The sequence below is a fragment of the Beta vulgaris genome, chromosome 2 (genome assembly GCF_026745355.1).
Source record: "Beta vulgaris subsp. vulgaris cultivar EL10 chromosome 2, EL10.2, whole genome shotgun sequence".
NCBI lineage: Eukaryota > Viridiplantae > Streptophyta > Magnoliopsida > Caryophyllales > Amaranthaceae > Beta > Beta vulgaris.
Window position 1 is genome coordinate 40,719,022 of NC_079203.1, and position 13,990 is coordinate 40,733,011.

Below are 13,990 nucleotides of genomic sequence, written 5' to 3' on the forward strand. Positions count from 1 at the left end.
TTGATTCTCAAACTCCAACAACCAATTTCAAAAAATAACTCGGTAGTCTTACCGAACGGATTAAACAAGTCACTGAATGGATACAACTGGTCACTGAAAGGGTAAGATAATGTCACTTCTGAATAGATTAAACTGGTTACAAAATAGACTAAACTGGTCCCTAAATAGATTAAACTATTCACTATATTAAAAAAAAGGCGGCATGTTCTCTTCTTTATATTGCGTTTGGACCATGCCTAATTTTAAACTAAAAGTAGGCGGTCTCTTACAAGACCAATTGAAACTTATTTGTGCTGAACTCATAACGTTAATATTACAAAATGATAAAATATTTTTTTTACTAAAAACAAATATTCATGTATGGAAAGAAATCAGAATATTTGTTTGTTAGGATTGTATAAGTACTAATTAAGAAAGAAATTAGGAGATTATTATTGTATTATGAATTAATGTACAACTATTCCCATTCCATGAAAAAATAAATTATACAAATGACATATTTAAAAAATACACATTGAGACGAATAAATTAAGATTTCATATATCTATATTTTTAATCATGTATAAATTATCATAGAAGGTCAAAAAATAAACTCTGAATAACGAATGACTTAAAATATTACAATTCAAAAAGGACGAAAAAAGTAATAATAAAAGGCCACGTGAAGTTGAAAATGTAGTACTTCGTCCGTTTCAAATTAGGTATGACACTTCACTTTTCACGTATACCAATGTAAAATTTTGACAACATATATCTCTAATTTTGTATTTAGAAAAAATTATAAAAAGTATATATTATCGGTAAGAATTATAATATATACTTCATCCGTTTCTAAATAAGTGCAACATTTCTTGTTTTCACGTTTGCCAATGCATAATTTTAACCATTAATATCTTCAATTATCAATAAGTAAAAATTATAAAAAGTTGATATTAAAAAAATTCACATTCAGACGAATCTAACAAGATCCCACATGAGTATGTTTTTCTTAAAATGTAAACCACCAAAGCTAATTAAAGTTTGAACTGTGAATAGTAAACACTATGCAAATGTTGCACTTATTTAGAAACGGAGGAAGTATATATTAAATAAATATATATTAAGACGAATTTAGGAAAACCCTACATGATAAAAGTGAAATTAAATGTAAATGTGTAATGTCTAATTTGAAATGGAAAGTAAAAAAATGCGTAAAGTAAGCAAGTGAAGACTTAAAAATGGTCCTGTTAGGAACACAAACTGCCGATCTTTTCTCTGTGAACATAAACCAAACCTCTATAGTCTATGACTCTGTCTGTCTCCTCTCTCTCACTTCCCATTAACCCCCATCTCATCTACTCCTTTCATTTTCTCTCTCCTCTTTTTTTTTCCCTTCTTTTTTTTCTCTCTCATTTCTCTGCTTTTTCCCATCACAAAAGATCGATCATCTTTCTTACTTTTTCCATGTAATCTTTGAAATTCTTTACCTCAAATTCGTTCTTAAAAGCTCTCAATTCAACTCGATCCCCGATTTCTAGGGTTTCCACTTCAATTTCCAATTCAAGTGGCGGAAAATCGACAATTCTAGGGTTTTTTCGGGGGGTTCTAGTTTCGTCGTTAGGGTTTGTATGAGGATTTGGTGTTGTCTGCCATGCTTCGTCGGCGACGATAGAGAAGATACCATGAGAAGTGAAAAAGATAGTGAAACTCAGAATTTGAAGGAAGAGGTTAAAGAAGAAGAAGAAGAACAAAAAGAAGAAGAACAACAAGAAGAAGAATTGTCGTCGTCTGAGGGTTTGGAATTAGGGTTTTGTTTAGGATTACCTGGGAGTAGTAGTGGTAATAGTGGTAGTAGTAAGAGGAGTGTTGAGGGATTGAAAGGTGGTTCGAAGAGAGATCTTGGGGGTTTCCTCGTTGAGAGGGAGAAGAGTCTTATTGAATCGTTGAAGCTTTCGATTGGCGGAAGTAGTAGCCATCCTTTGCCATTTCTTGATTACTCTAGCCTAACCCGCAATGTGATTGATGCTGGGGAGTCTTCATTTTCTTTACTGAAAGATAATTTTATCTCTGATTTGCAGCATAAGCGTGCCAAACTCGAGTCGATTTTTCAGTAAGCCCCCTTTACCACCTTCTATTGTTTAGGTTTCTATTCTTTGATCAAATTTTGTGAAAATGTGCATAATTAATGAAATGTGCAATCTCTTATTGGCGTTAATGTTTTACTAATTGCTATTACATTTGTTGGAAATCATTTTTGTATGAAAATTTCAGTTTTCGCATATTTACATTTCCGATATTATCAGTGTAACACGTATTGTCGTCTCCCTTTTTATGGTTCGTTTAGGGCAATTACTATTGGGTTATAGCAACTAATGATTGTATATGGTGAATGTAATATAATAATTTGCAATACTATTGGGTGTCAATACTATTGGGTCTTCAATATGAATTTGCAATACAAGATAAGTTATTTTGGGAGTTTAAAACCTTTGTCTCCATCTCTCGCCCCTGTATCCTTTTTTAATCACTTGTATTAACACTGGATTTTGGCTAATTAGCCAATTGACAATCATATCTACTTCCGTCATCACATTTTTACTCGCCAAACAAGATGTTAGTTTCTCTCATGTTGCAGTTAAAGAATTAAGATTCACTACTGAGTGGCTATCTAAACTCTGAATTCTGATGTATTTGTTGGGTATTGTTTGTCCAGAGAAAGCCATTCAACAGATCCCCTTTCCTGTACTTATAATAACAGTTCGGATGCAATAAGGAGCTGCAGTATCTCTCCAAAATGTTCTATTGTTTCAAAAAATAAGATTCTGGACCTAACTTCTCCAGTGGATGATTTTGTAAATACTGTAAGCTATGATATAAGTGAAGATATCATTGAGGGAATTACTGATACTTCAGACATGGATGGCATGGCAATTCCGTTGGATCTTTCAGATGATCTGTTACATATGGTAAAATATTGCTATTACTTTTCAGTGATGTCCTTTATATAGTATCATCAAGTATCTATATACTAAATCTGTAACGGTCTAGATCATGTGTCGTGTTCAGATTTCCTTTGCTCATCTTAAATGATGTAGAAGGCTAATCGCTAGCTTATTTCTGTAGTTGAGGGTCTATTGGAATCAAACCTCTTTGCACTCAGGGTGAGATTTTGTACCTTTAAGCCTGTCTTATGTCTCATGTTGATGTCTTAGGCTATATTCTCTTCATCTTGTTTCATTAATTTATCACTTATTTTTGTCAAAATCAGATCAAACCAGACTAAATCAGAAAAGGTCAGATGAGACCTTATCTCAGTTTACTTAATACCAAATAATTTAATTCCTCATTAGAATTTTTTTTGAAAATTTGATATTTGGAAAGTACAGACTAGACGATTATAACAAAATTCCACATTAAATGTAATTTCTTATAAATTTGCGTCAAAACACAGTCAAATTTTGGTTAAAACAGTTGATATCACCACTCTAGACCAGAGAGATTCAGACCAAACAAATCAATACCAAATCTTAATAAATTTAGAAGATCTTACCGTAGCAGTCTAGTCTATGTCTTAATAGTCGAGGGTCTATTGGAGGCAGCTTCTCTACACTCACCTGATGAAGCTTTGTACCTTCAACCCTGGCTCATAGTCCAGAGCAGGTGGGAGCTTGTTGAAATTAACAATGGTGTGAATTACTGATATGTGTTATTTTTCTTGCCTTTGAGTGCACGGCTGAAAATTTCTCGCTTCTCTATATGCTGTCAGGTATTCTCTTTCCTTGGCCATGCACACCTTTGCATAGCTGCAATGGTGTGCAAGCAGTGGCGAGCTGCCAGCGCTCATGAAGATTTCTGGCGATCTCTGGATTTCGAAAATCGAAACATATCTGTGGTACAACGTGAGTTCTTCTTTCTACAGAAATCGATTATATGTTTTCAAGTTATTTATATGTTCATTTGATTACAAATTTGGCACTTTCGATGTTCAAGAATCGATATTGATTATCCTCTATATCTGGTACTGAATTTTTTGGGTGATATAGTTATTTCGAGCAAAAATATTCTAGCAAGAATTGACAAGTGACAATGTAATAGACTAGTAATGGCTGTACTCTTTAACTGAATTGTGAGACTCTTTTACAAGAGAGATTCTAAAACAAGTCTGTTTTGACTTTTATTCTTGCAGTGCTTGTAAAATAGGGAACTTCATAAACATTATTGTCTAATGTCTGTGTTGTGTGTTTTTGCTCTGCCTTTCTACGAGTAAACTAAAGTTTTTGAATATAGGTATAATGATTTGTGCTTCTTGGAACATGTATTCTTGTACATAGAAAGCTTTGTAAAAGCTGTAATACATGGTGGCTATGGGTGTATAAAGGGAGGTTTTAAGTAATACGAAGACGCTTACTGTTATGGTCCTGGCTTCTAGAACGTATTAAAGCACTGGTTTTTTAAATTGCATAAGAGACTGCTACGTGCTAAAATTAAGGGATCTATATTATGATTGGATAATGGAAAGGATGTCTAAAGATGTAGTTTCGGCATCATCAAAAGCTTGAGAATAGCTGGATTGTGGCTATTATCTCCAGCGCAGTCGCAGTCTTGCCTCTACTCGGTCCATCTCTTTTTTTTAAAAAAATTTTCACTCCCTCCAACTAGTATTCCTGTCATGTTAATTTCTTTTCTTCTAAGAATCTTCTCCCCTTTTTCTTGTTTCTGGGAAATGAATAATTTGGGATGTGGAGTTATACTCTTGTCCTTAGAGTGAGATGCCATAATCTTATTTGCTATTTCAAAGATTGGTTCTGAACCTTCCATTATGACTTCTTGTGGATTTGGTTTATGGGTCAAAAATTCCAACTCCGGAATTTTGACTTGATGTCTAGATATGGTGGCAGTAGTGCTATAGCTATTATTTTGGCCCAATTGACTGTTGGAGAATAAGGTTGTAACAATGCTCTGGAGTTTGCAGCTTCAGATCGCCATTTTTCTGAGGCTAGAGTCATCTCAGTAATCGGCATAAAATCTCTCCCTTGTCTGAAATAGCTCATCTTGGGGAGTAGCGTTATGACTTATAGTTGCCTTGTGGGTATTTTAAACTTGATGAGTAAATATATATCTGGGTTCCGTAATCGACTGGGTGCAATGTGGATGATGCAGATGTTGGACAGCTGGAAAAGTTTTAGAACGCAGCAGTGGTTAAGTCTGCCTTCTTGTTTACAAAGTATTTTCTAGTTCTTGCATGCTTTTGTGTTATGCTTATGCTCGTCCTGAATACAATTACATTGTGGTTGGTTTATCTATCTGCAGTGGAAGATATCTGTCATCGGTATCCAAGGGCTACTGAAGTGAATCTTTGTGGTAACCCTGAGATGCACATGCTTGTCATGAGAGCAGTTTCTTTGTTGAGGTACATCTTTCGACACTTGCATTTAAAGTTTGTGTTTGGTTCCAATTTTTCATGCAGCTGATGTGTTCTATTTTCCAGAAATCTTGAGGCTTTGACCTTGGGCAGAGGACAACTTGGTGAAGCATTTTTTCATGCTCTTTCTGGGTGTCCCTATTTGACGAAGTTGGTTGTTTGTGATGCTGCCCTCGGAAATGGCGTGCAAGAGATTTCTATTAATCATGACAGGTTGCAGCATCTTCAAGTTACGAAGTGTCGTGTGCTTCGTGTGTCTGTAAGGTCGATAGTTTCATTCCACTTCTTTTACTTGTTTTACTTTTCCCTTTACATTGATATTTAATAATTTACTTTTACTTGGTTAATGACATTGAACAATGTGCAGGTGCCCCCAGCTTGGTACACTATCTTTGAAGCGTAGTAATATGGCACATGTGGTGCTTAATTGCCCTCTTTTGCATAATCTGGATATTGGCTCTTGCCACAAGCTCCCTGATGCAGCGATTCGTTCTGCTGTCACATCATGCCCCCTTTTAGAAAATCTGGACATGTCATGCTGCTCTTGTGTTAGTGATGAAACGCTTCGTGAAATAGCTCAAGCTTGTGCAAATCTGCGTGAACTCAATGCTTCATATTGCCCCAACATTTCCCTTGAGGTTAGGTTTTTGTAGTATGCTTTAAATTACCTTCTTTTCCTGATTTACATGTTCTTTATCTGATGATATATGGAATGGCGATTTTCTCTTCTGCTTCCTAGTCTGTGAAAATGCCGTTGCTAACTGTTCTGAAGCTTGAGAGCTGCGAGGGCATAACTTCTGCTTCAATGGCTGCAATAGCTTTCAGTAATATGTTGGAGGTGGGAAGTCCTTGCTGATTCCTATTATTATTATTTAGTCAGGTTCAGTAGAAATCACTTTTAGCTCTATTAACCTAAATTTTGGCATGTGCTGCAGGTGTTGGGCCTTGACTTCTGCAACTTATTGACCTCTGTTTCTTTAGAGCTTCCTCACCTGAGCAATCTAAGTTTGGTGCATTGTCGCAAGTATGCCTTCGTTAATAAATGTGGTTCTATCAAGCTTTTCAGTCCACATAGATTAACTATCTTTGCTTCCAAATTTGCAGATTTGTAGACTTGAATCTACGATGCCTTATGCTGTCATCTCTGAACGTATCTAATTGTCCTGCACTTCACCGTATTAGTATTACTTCAAATGCACTCAAAGTATGTCATTCTAAATTATTCTAGTTACCTTTTTTATTTGTTTCTATGATTTGAAGGCACACTAAATAGTTTTATACTGTTCATGCAGAAACTAGCATTGCATAAACAAGAAAGCTTGAACTCACTATCATTGCATTGTCAATATCTAGAAGAAGTGGATCTTTCTGATTGCGAGGCTTTGACAAATTCAGTATGCGATGTCTTCAGTGATGGAGGTGGATGCCCAATGCTGAAATCATTGGTCCTCGATAACTGCGAGGTCTGTGTTTTAGTTTCTTTATGCCATGAATTTATGTTGTTTGTCTTTGGTACTCACTCTGTCCCAAAATATAGTGCTTGATCCATTTTTTCACAGGAATTAAAGTAAATAGAATCTAAGAGAGAAGTAAAGACTTTCTATTTGCTCAAATAAATGTTGTATGAAAAAAAATGTGATTTTAAGAGAGAGAATGGAGAATAATTAGTGAAAGAGCATTAAATTTTTCCCATGGGTTGAATAAACAAAGCCAAAAACTAATTTCAAGAAGCAAATAATTGGTGGTGACACATTTTTCTAGGCAAATCATGGGAACATGTGGAAGTAAATGTAGAACTAAGCACTATATTTTGGGACACCCAAAATGGAAATGAAGCACTATATTGTGGGACAAAGGGAGTAGTATATAGAACTTAGAAGAGATGGATTGATACAGCTGTCCGGATCGTATTATGTCTAGTTCTGTTTTACTGCTTAAATGTATGGTTGGTGCTGATCACCATCTGGTGGAGATCCTAAATGTTGGCTGCTTGAAGCAAATAATTTTGTGTACTGTTTTTTAGCATTGAGAATGAAGCAATGAATGTACTTGAGGAGTTGGTCTCTTTATCTTAGTTCAATGCGAGTTTGAAGTTATGATGGATAAAGCTGTTGTTTGGCTTTACGTCATATTATGAATCCAATGTTCTGTGAAATGTTTATGTTTATTTGCTATGATTTCTTTGTGAAATTGTTCAAGAAAGTCCATTACTGAGAGAAGTGGTGATCTCGTCTTGCTTGCTGGGAGAGAGGAAGCTTCTGGACCACCCTTTTCAGCCAGATAGCGAGCAAAAAAAATGTACGGCTGAGAGGAGAAGAAAAAGAAGGCATGCATGGAGATTCTTTCTGTCGGAAATTTTAAAATCTATGAAAAGAATGCCTTTGAGATTTAATCATAAAGTATAGTGGAGGTCTTATTTGTATTGCAATGATCAATACATTTACGAACACAAATTATGAACAGACCAGCCCACTTTCTGGGTTCATTACATAATGTATTTTTGTTTTAAATAAAGAAGCGCGCCCCTGTTAGTGTAACGAACACAAGTCTTTCTCGGTTGATGGATTGGATATATGCCTATATTGCCATAATATAATTCTTGTCTTAGTTTCAAAACATGTTTCAACCCCGGCTTTTAATGAATATGAAACTATGACTGGAATAACTTGGGGAATTTTTCATCTAAGTCCCTTTTTTAGTGGATCAAACTCGTCCTCCAGAATTGCTATACGACCTGGCACACCCTCAAGCTCTTTGCTGAAACTCTCAACATGAAGAAGGCTGGACGATTGGAATGAACGGGAGCGGCTCGATCAACAAAAAGTAAGAGTATCCCCCCTAGAACCTGGCAAAGGAATTATCAATGAATTCCGAATTGAAAGAGCCCTAGGGGCTAGGAGTTCCCGGAAGAGGCAATACAAGCCAATCCGCTTAACTGCCTTTGCGCAGACGGGTCACTTGCGGCACACATTCTAAATGATCGATGATTCCAATGCACTTTGGTTTCATTTCTTCGCTTTCGGGGATCGCCTCTCAGAGCGCCTAGAGAATGCAAGTTTGATCGAGGATTGGAGAGTTTTGAAGGCTTTCCAACTTTCTTCAATTAGGGAATAGCGCAGATGGATCAATCACGCGGTTTTGTTAATGTTTATGTTTATTTGCTGCAATTTCTTTAAGTTGTGTTATATGTACTGTACTCTGTAGATAAGATAAGAGTTCGTGACAAATTTACTGCACAAGTGGAATAATGTCTTCTGATCTAAAAAGTTTGTACACTGCCTTTAATATGACTGCTCATTATCTGAGAAATTTCACCCTTGTTTCTTCTACTTCTACAGTTCCCGGGCTGTTATTTGTGAGTCGGGCAATATACTTATGGCTACCAAATTTTCTCAATATGGATGATCTTGTCTCTTACTGAATGACTGCCTTTTTTTTTCAGAGTCTAACTGCAGTTGGACTACGTAGTACATCGCTTGTGAGCCTTTCACTGGCTGGTTGCCGTGCCATCACAACTCTTGATCTCAAATGTCCATATCTTGAGCAAGTACGGTTAGATGGTTGTGATCATCTTGAAAGAGCTTCATTTCTCCCGGTGAGTTACTCTCCAATGCACAGGTCCCATTCGGCAGTAACACAGGCTGAATCATAGGTTCTGTAATATTGTCTTGAAGACGTGGTTAAAATATGTCTGATTATTAAGGTGTCTATGGTTGGAAGTGTGAGCGTGTCTTTTGAGTTCTAATGGCCATACAATGGTATATGACTCTTTTTAGGTGCTGGTGCTAAAAGATTTCACTGCGCTAGCCTTTTTAGTTTATTATGTACTTTTTTTGGGGATTTTAAGTCCTAAGCCACCCGGGGCCTCTATGTTTATAACAATCCAAACTTAGAAACTTCTAAAAAGCCCTTATAATTCTTATGTTGGCTGAAGCCTATCCTTAGCGCTTGCAATCCTGTATTGTTAAGGGGTGGCTTTGACTAGACGAAATATCACTTAAGGGTGGATTATTATATTTATTTAATTAGGTTGGTTTTGGTGTAAATTTTCCGTTTCTTTAAAATTTAAAATCTTATGGTTTTGGGCTTGATTTGACATGTATTTTCTTGTTTTTCGAAAGAGTATGCGCCTTGAGTTTGTACCAGTTGCAAATAAGGAAGTATGATACATCTACTTTTCCCCTGCTGCTTGCCAGTTTACTCGAACTTGCAAACTTCCTTACATGTTTTTATTACGGATTTGGGGCTCATGATTTGATTGCAAACTCGACAAGCAATCAGGAGTAAACATTCAGTTAATAACCAATATGTCTGCAGGTTGGCATGCGATCTCTAAACCTTGGCATTTGTCCAAAACTGAGTGCTCTCCATATTGAAGCACCTCGCATGGTTGGTCTTGAGCTGAAAGGATGTGGTGTATTATCTGAAGCTTCAATAAATTGCCCTCTTCTTACATCCTTGGATGCATCCTTCTGCAGGTTATATTAATGACTTATGTTTGTGATCTCTTATCAGGAAACTGTATCTGACTTTTATCGAATTTGTATTTGCAGCCAGCTCAAGGATGATTGCTTGTCTGCAACGACTGCTTCATGTCCTCTTATAGATAAACTGATACTGATGTCCTGCCCTTCTATTGGTTCTGATGGGCTGTCTTCTTTACGCTGGCTTGAAAATCTCATTTATCTTGATTTGTCTTACACTTTCTTGACGGATTTGCAACCAGTGTTCAGCTCTTGTTTGCGACTCACGGTAATCTTTTCATGCATAAATTATTAGAAATTTAGTTTTTTACTCCATTTTGTTGCCTGGCTGGTTGCTATTGCAGTTGGATGGATTCTTTTGTATAGCTCGTCTTTGTTCCTGCTTTATCTTTTTACTTGTTGTTGTATGGACCATTGTGTTTGAGAATTATGTTTCTCTATTTGTTGAATGTTATCTCCACTACCCCCCAGTACCTCATGTAGTTGCAGGTTTCCTCTTTGAGGACCTATCCATCTTGGCATTTCGGTTTCCTCTTCGCCATTTTCTTTTTAATTGGCTTTTCCAGTTTTTCTAGGAAAAGATGGGGGGTGCTCTTTCTTGCTCTCTTTGTTGCTGCTATATCGTTTTTCTTCTTGTGGTTGTATGGACCTATGTTTGAGAAATATGTTTCTCAATTTGTTGAATGTTATCTCCTCCACCCTCCAGTACCCCATGTAGTTGTGTGTTTCCTATTTGAGGAGCTATCCATCTTGGCATTTTGGTTCTTCCTTTGCCTTCTTCTTAAATTGGCTTTTCCAGTTTTGATATGAGAAGATGGGGAAATGGCTCTTTCCTTCTTTTCTTTTAATGACAGATAGACCCCATCAGATGCACGAATTTGTGTGAGCACCTTTGGCGGTGCTTTTTTGAAGCTCCAACACTTGAATTGTCAAGGTTTTTCACCCCTTTTGTTTCGTCAAAAGATAATCATGTTTAGGAAGATGCACATAGAAGTGCGTAGGAACAATGTTTAGTAGGATGTTTCAGACTTCCTGTGATTCATTTTCTTTTCTTTTGTTTTTTTTTTTTTTTGCATTTTTGTTCTGTAAATCAAAACTTTTGTTAGTAAGTTCTGACTATCAGTGAGTCATTTTAGATTTTGACATAGTTTCATTCCATGAAACATATATGAGTATTATGTGTCTAAGTTTATAGTTTCTTTTTTAACAGTTCTGATCTTCAAACCAAATATGTACATGTTAGCTGGGCTCTAGAGTTCTAGAGTTGACACCTTTATTTTATAGACTTGTGTGTACTGTGTATTTCATGTTTTTGTGTGACAGCCTAGGCGATTTGGTTGCTCTAGTCATAGAAAAAGAAGGTAGACTAGTTAGTGATGGAGCTCTTTTCAGTAATTTACAGTAAACCTAGGGTGTATGTGCTGAATTCCTTCTACTTCATTATTTGGAGGTGGGCGTTTGGAGTTATTTTAGCTTAATAGCTTGCATAGGCTGACCGAATATCTGCTGTATCTGCTGTGTGCTAAGTGAGAGTAAAATTAATATATATGCTGTTCCCGGGTGGGTGGGGGATTGGAGAGGGGGGTTCTCGGAGTTACTTTTGGTAATCAAAACTTGCATAGGCTGACCTATATCTGCCATTTGTTAGATGAGAGCTCATTTGCTTTATGTTGTCCCGAAAAAGAGGGACTAGATAATATTATATCAATTTGCTAAAGGCTTTGTTTTACTACGGCAATGTTCAACAACAGAGAAAATCTGAAATAATAGTCAGAAGGAAACAGATTAAGTTCTATTTTTGATGGAAAGTAACTATATGTTTCTTCTGAAGGGATCCGTCATCCATGTGCTCTTGAAGACTAAGTTTCCAGCTTGATGAGAATATTCCACATGTTTAGGGTAAACCGTTCTGGACACAGTACAATAGTACTAGCATTACTGGTTTAATGTATATGGTGTGGCCTTCTGCTCGAGCTCAACAAGACTATAATAGGATCAACTTGCTCTCTTTTGAATCATTCTGCAGAATGTGTTACAAGCTAAGAGGGCTGTATAGCAATGTGCTTAATCACCAACACTAGCATTATCTTTTCCTCACCTTTCAATCGGCATTAACTTATTTAATCTAACAGTATAACGCAGGGTTGTAGGGTTGCACTGGCTTTATAAATTTGCTTTAGTCTGACAATTACGTTAGGTTTATGTGCATTTGCATGTTTTGTCCGCATCAACTATTTGTCATTTTAATGGGTACCAAATGGTTCGTGCCCAGCTTGCAGTTTCTAATCTTTTGAGTTCTGTGCATTGAATTTTTCTTTTTTGTCTGATCTAGGTTTTGAAGCTGCAAGCGTGCAAGTATTTGAATGATTCATCACTTGAGGCTCTCTACAAGGAGGGTGCTCTGCCTGCATTACGTGAACTGGACTTGTCTTACGGGACGCTCTGTCAATCTGCCATAGAGGAGCTGCTAGGATACTGTACACATTTGACCCATGTCAGTTTGAATGGCTGTAAAAATATGCATGATTTAAATTGGGGATTTACGAAGCTGTCAAGCTATCAGGCTTCTAGTCTTCCTTCTCGTCAGCATATCAATGAGCCTATTGAGTTTCCACCTCGCTCACTTGAGAATCTCAATTGTGTTGGTTGTTTAAACATCAAAAGAGTTTATATTCCATCTTTAGCCCAGTGTATCCATCTGTCATCATTGAACCTCTCTCTCTCAGTGAATCTAAAGGAGGTTGATGTTGCTTGTTCCAATTTGTGCTTTCTTAACTTGAGGTATGAACTTTTTGGATCTTTGGTCATTTATATCTATCTGCTGGTGTTTCATCTTCTAATATTTTTGCCTGTTATTGTATTTCAGTAATTGTTGCTCACTGGAAATTTTGAAGCTGGATTGTCCAAAATTGACCAGCTTATTTCTTCAGGTAAGAGCTTTGGCTGAAAGAAAGTACTATTGATTGCTAATAACACGTACAGTCTGGTGAACCAACGTTTTCTTGGATGTTGTGAAGTACTATAAGCTTCATGGTATGTTTGGGTTAATATTTGTTTTATGCTGGAAATTTCTTTGATTATTTTGATAGTCCTGCAATGTCAACGAGGAGACGGTGGAGTCTGCAATATCAAGATCTAGCTTGCTCGAAACTCTTGATGTTCGCTTTTGCCCCAAGGTCAGCTTCTTGACCTTCGTTGGATTGTTAACCTATAATCGTTTGTTTGATTCTTCCTTTTCTGAATTGCTGTTTTCTGCCCTTTTTATCACAACAGTTCTCCTTGGAGGCTGCGACCAAATTTCGGGACAAATATCCTAGCTTGAAACGTGTCTTCGTTGGTAGTAAGTAACTGTAGAGAATTATGTATTATCATGAGTTGCCTGCAGTCAGGGTCCTGTCGTGTGGTGTGCAAAAAGAATATGGTCAAGGCCTCTGTATTGTTGTTATTTGGTTTGTCTATGAGCCATTTTTCTGTCTTGTCCCTGGTGGACAACACACAATAAGGTCTCTTGTATGTCTATTGATTGATAGGTTATTTTACATAAAATCCGTCATAAGAGGGAGTAAATCTTGTTAGTGTTGGCCTCACCCGGTTGAGGCCAATGCCTTATTGTTGTGAAACAGTTTGTACTTGCCTTATTTATTTCAGGCATAGCTATTCTATAGAATCTTCTTGTAACGTTTGTTGGAAATATAAGAAATAGAAATAAGCTTTTCTGTCAATGATTTACTAAAACCGTCTAATGCTAAAAAGCCTTGGATGAAAAATGCAGTTTCTCTTAACCTTCTTTTCTCTCCATTATTGTTCTCTAATCAAAGTGTGAGGGTTCTACTTGTTTGCCTTTTGTAGAAGAAGAAAGTTTGGATAAGTTTTGACAACTTTAGCACTAAGTTATAAAGAAAATAAGCTCTAGTAAGATAAGTCCAAATAAGTTGATATCAGTTGAATATTGCGTATTTAGATTGTTTTATTTGTTGCTCCTTAATGGCATGCCAGTTGGTTGATTATAATTCTGTATTTTAGTTATGCTGTAAAAATATTTTGTAATTCGGAATTTTGGATTCTTCAAATGTATAGAAGTGTTATAAGCGCTATATGGCAAAAT

At 36.5% G+C, this 13,990-nt stretch overlaps 1 protein-coding gene across 1 annotated transcript; it reads left to right on the forward strand.

Annotated features, from left to right (window-relative positions):
• The first annotated feature begins 1,244 nt into the window (after nt 1-1,244).
• On the forward strand, nt 1,245-13,607 carry LOC104886565 (F-box/LRR-repeat protein 15). Its single transcript, XM_010671019.4, has 17 exons — nt 1,245-2,089; nt 2,693-2,945; nt 3,746-3,878; nt 5,290-5,389; nt 5,468-5,665; nt 5,769-6,039; nt 6,141-6,239; nt 6,337-6,425; nt 6,506-6,605; nt 6,694-6,864; nt 8,844-8,996; nt 9,719-9,879; nt 9,955-10,153; nt 12,218-12,666; nt 12,752-12,815; nt 12,975-13,061; nt 13,159-13,607. The coding sequence occupies exons 1-17, from the start codon at nt 1,608-1,610 to the stop codon at nt 13,231-13,233; spliced, it is 3,084 nt and encodes a 1,027-aa protein (XP_010669321.2). The 5' UTR covers nt 1,245-1,607; the 3' UTR covers nt 13,234-13,607.
• The last annotated feature ends 383 nt before the right edge of the window (nt 13,608-13,990 follow it).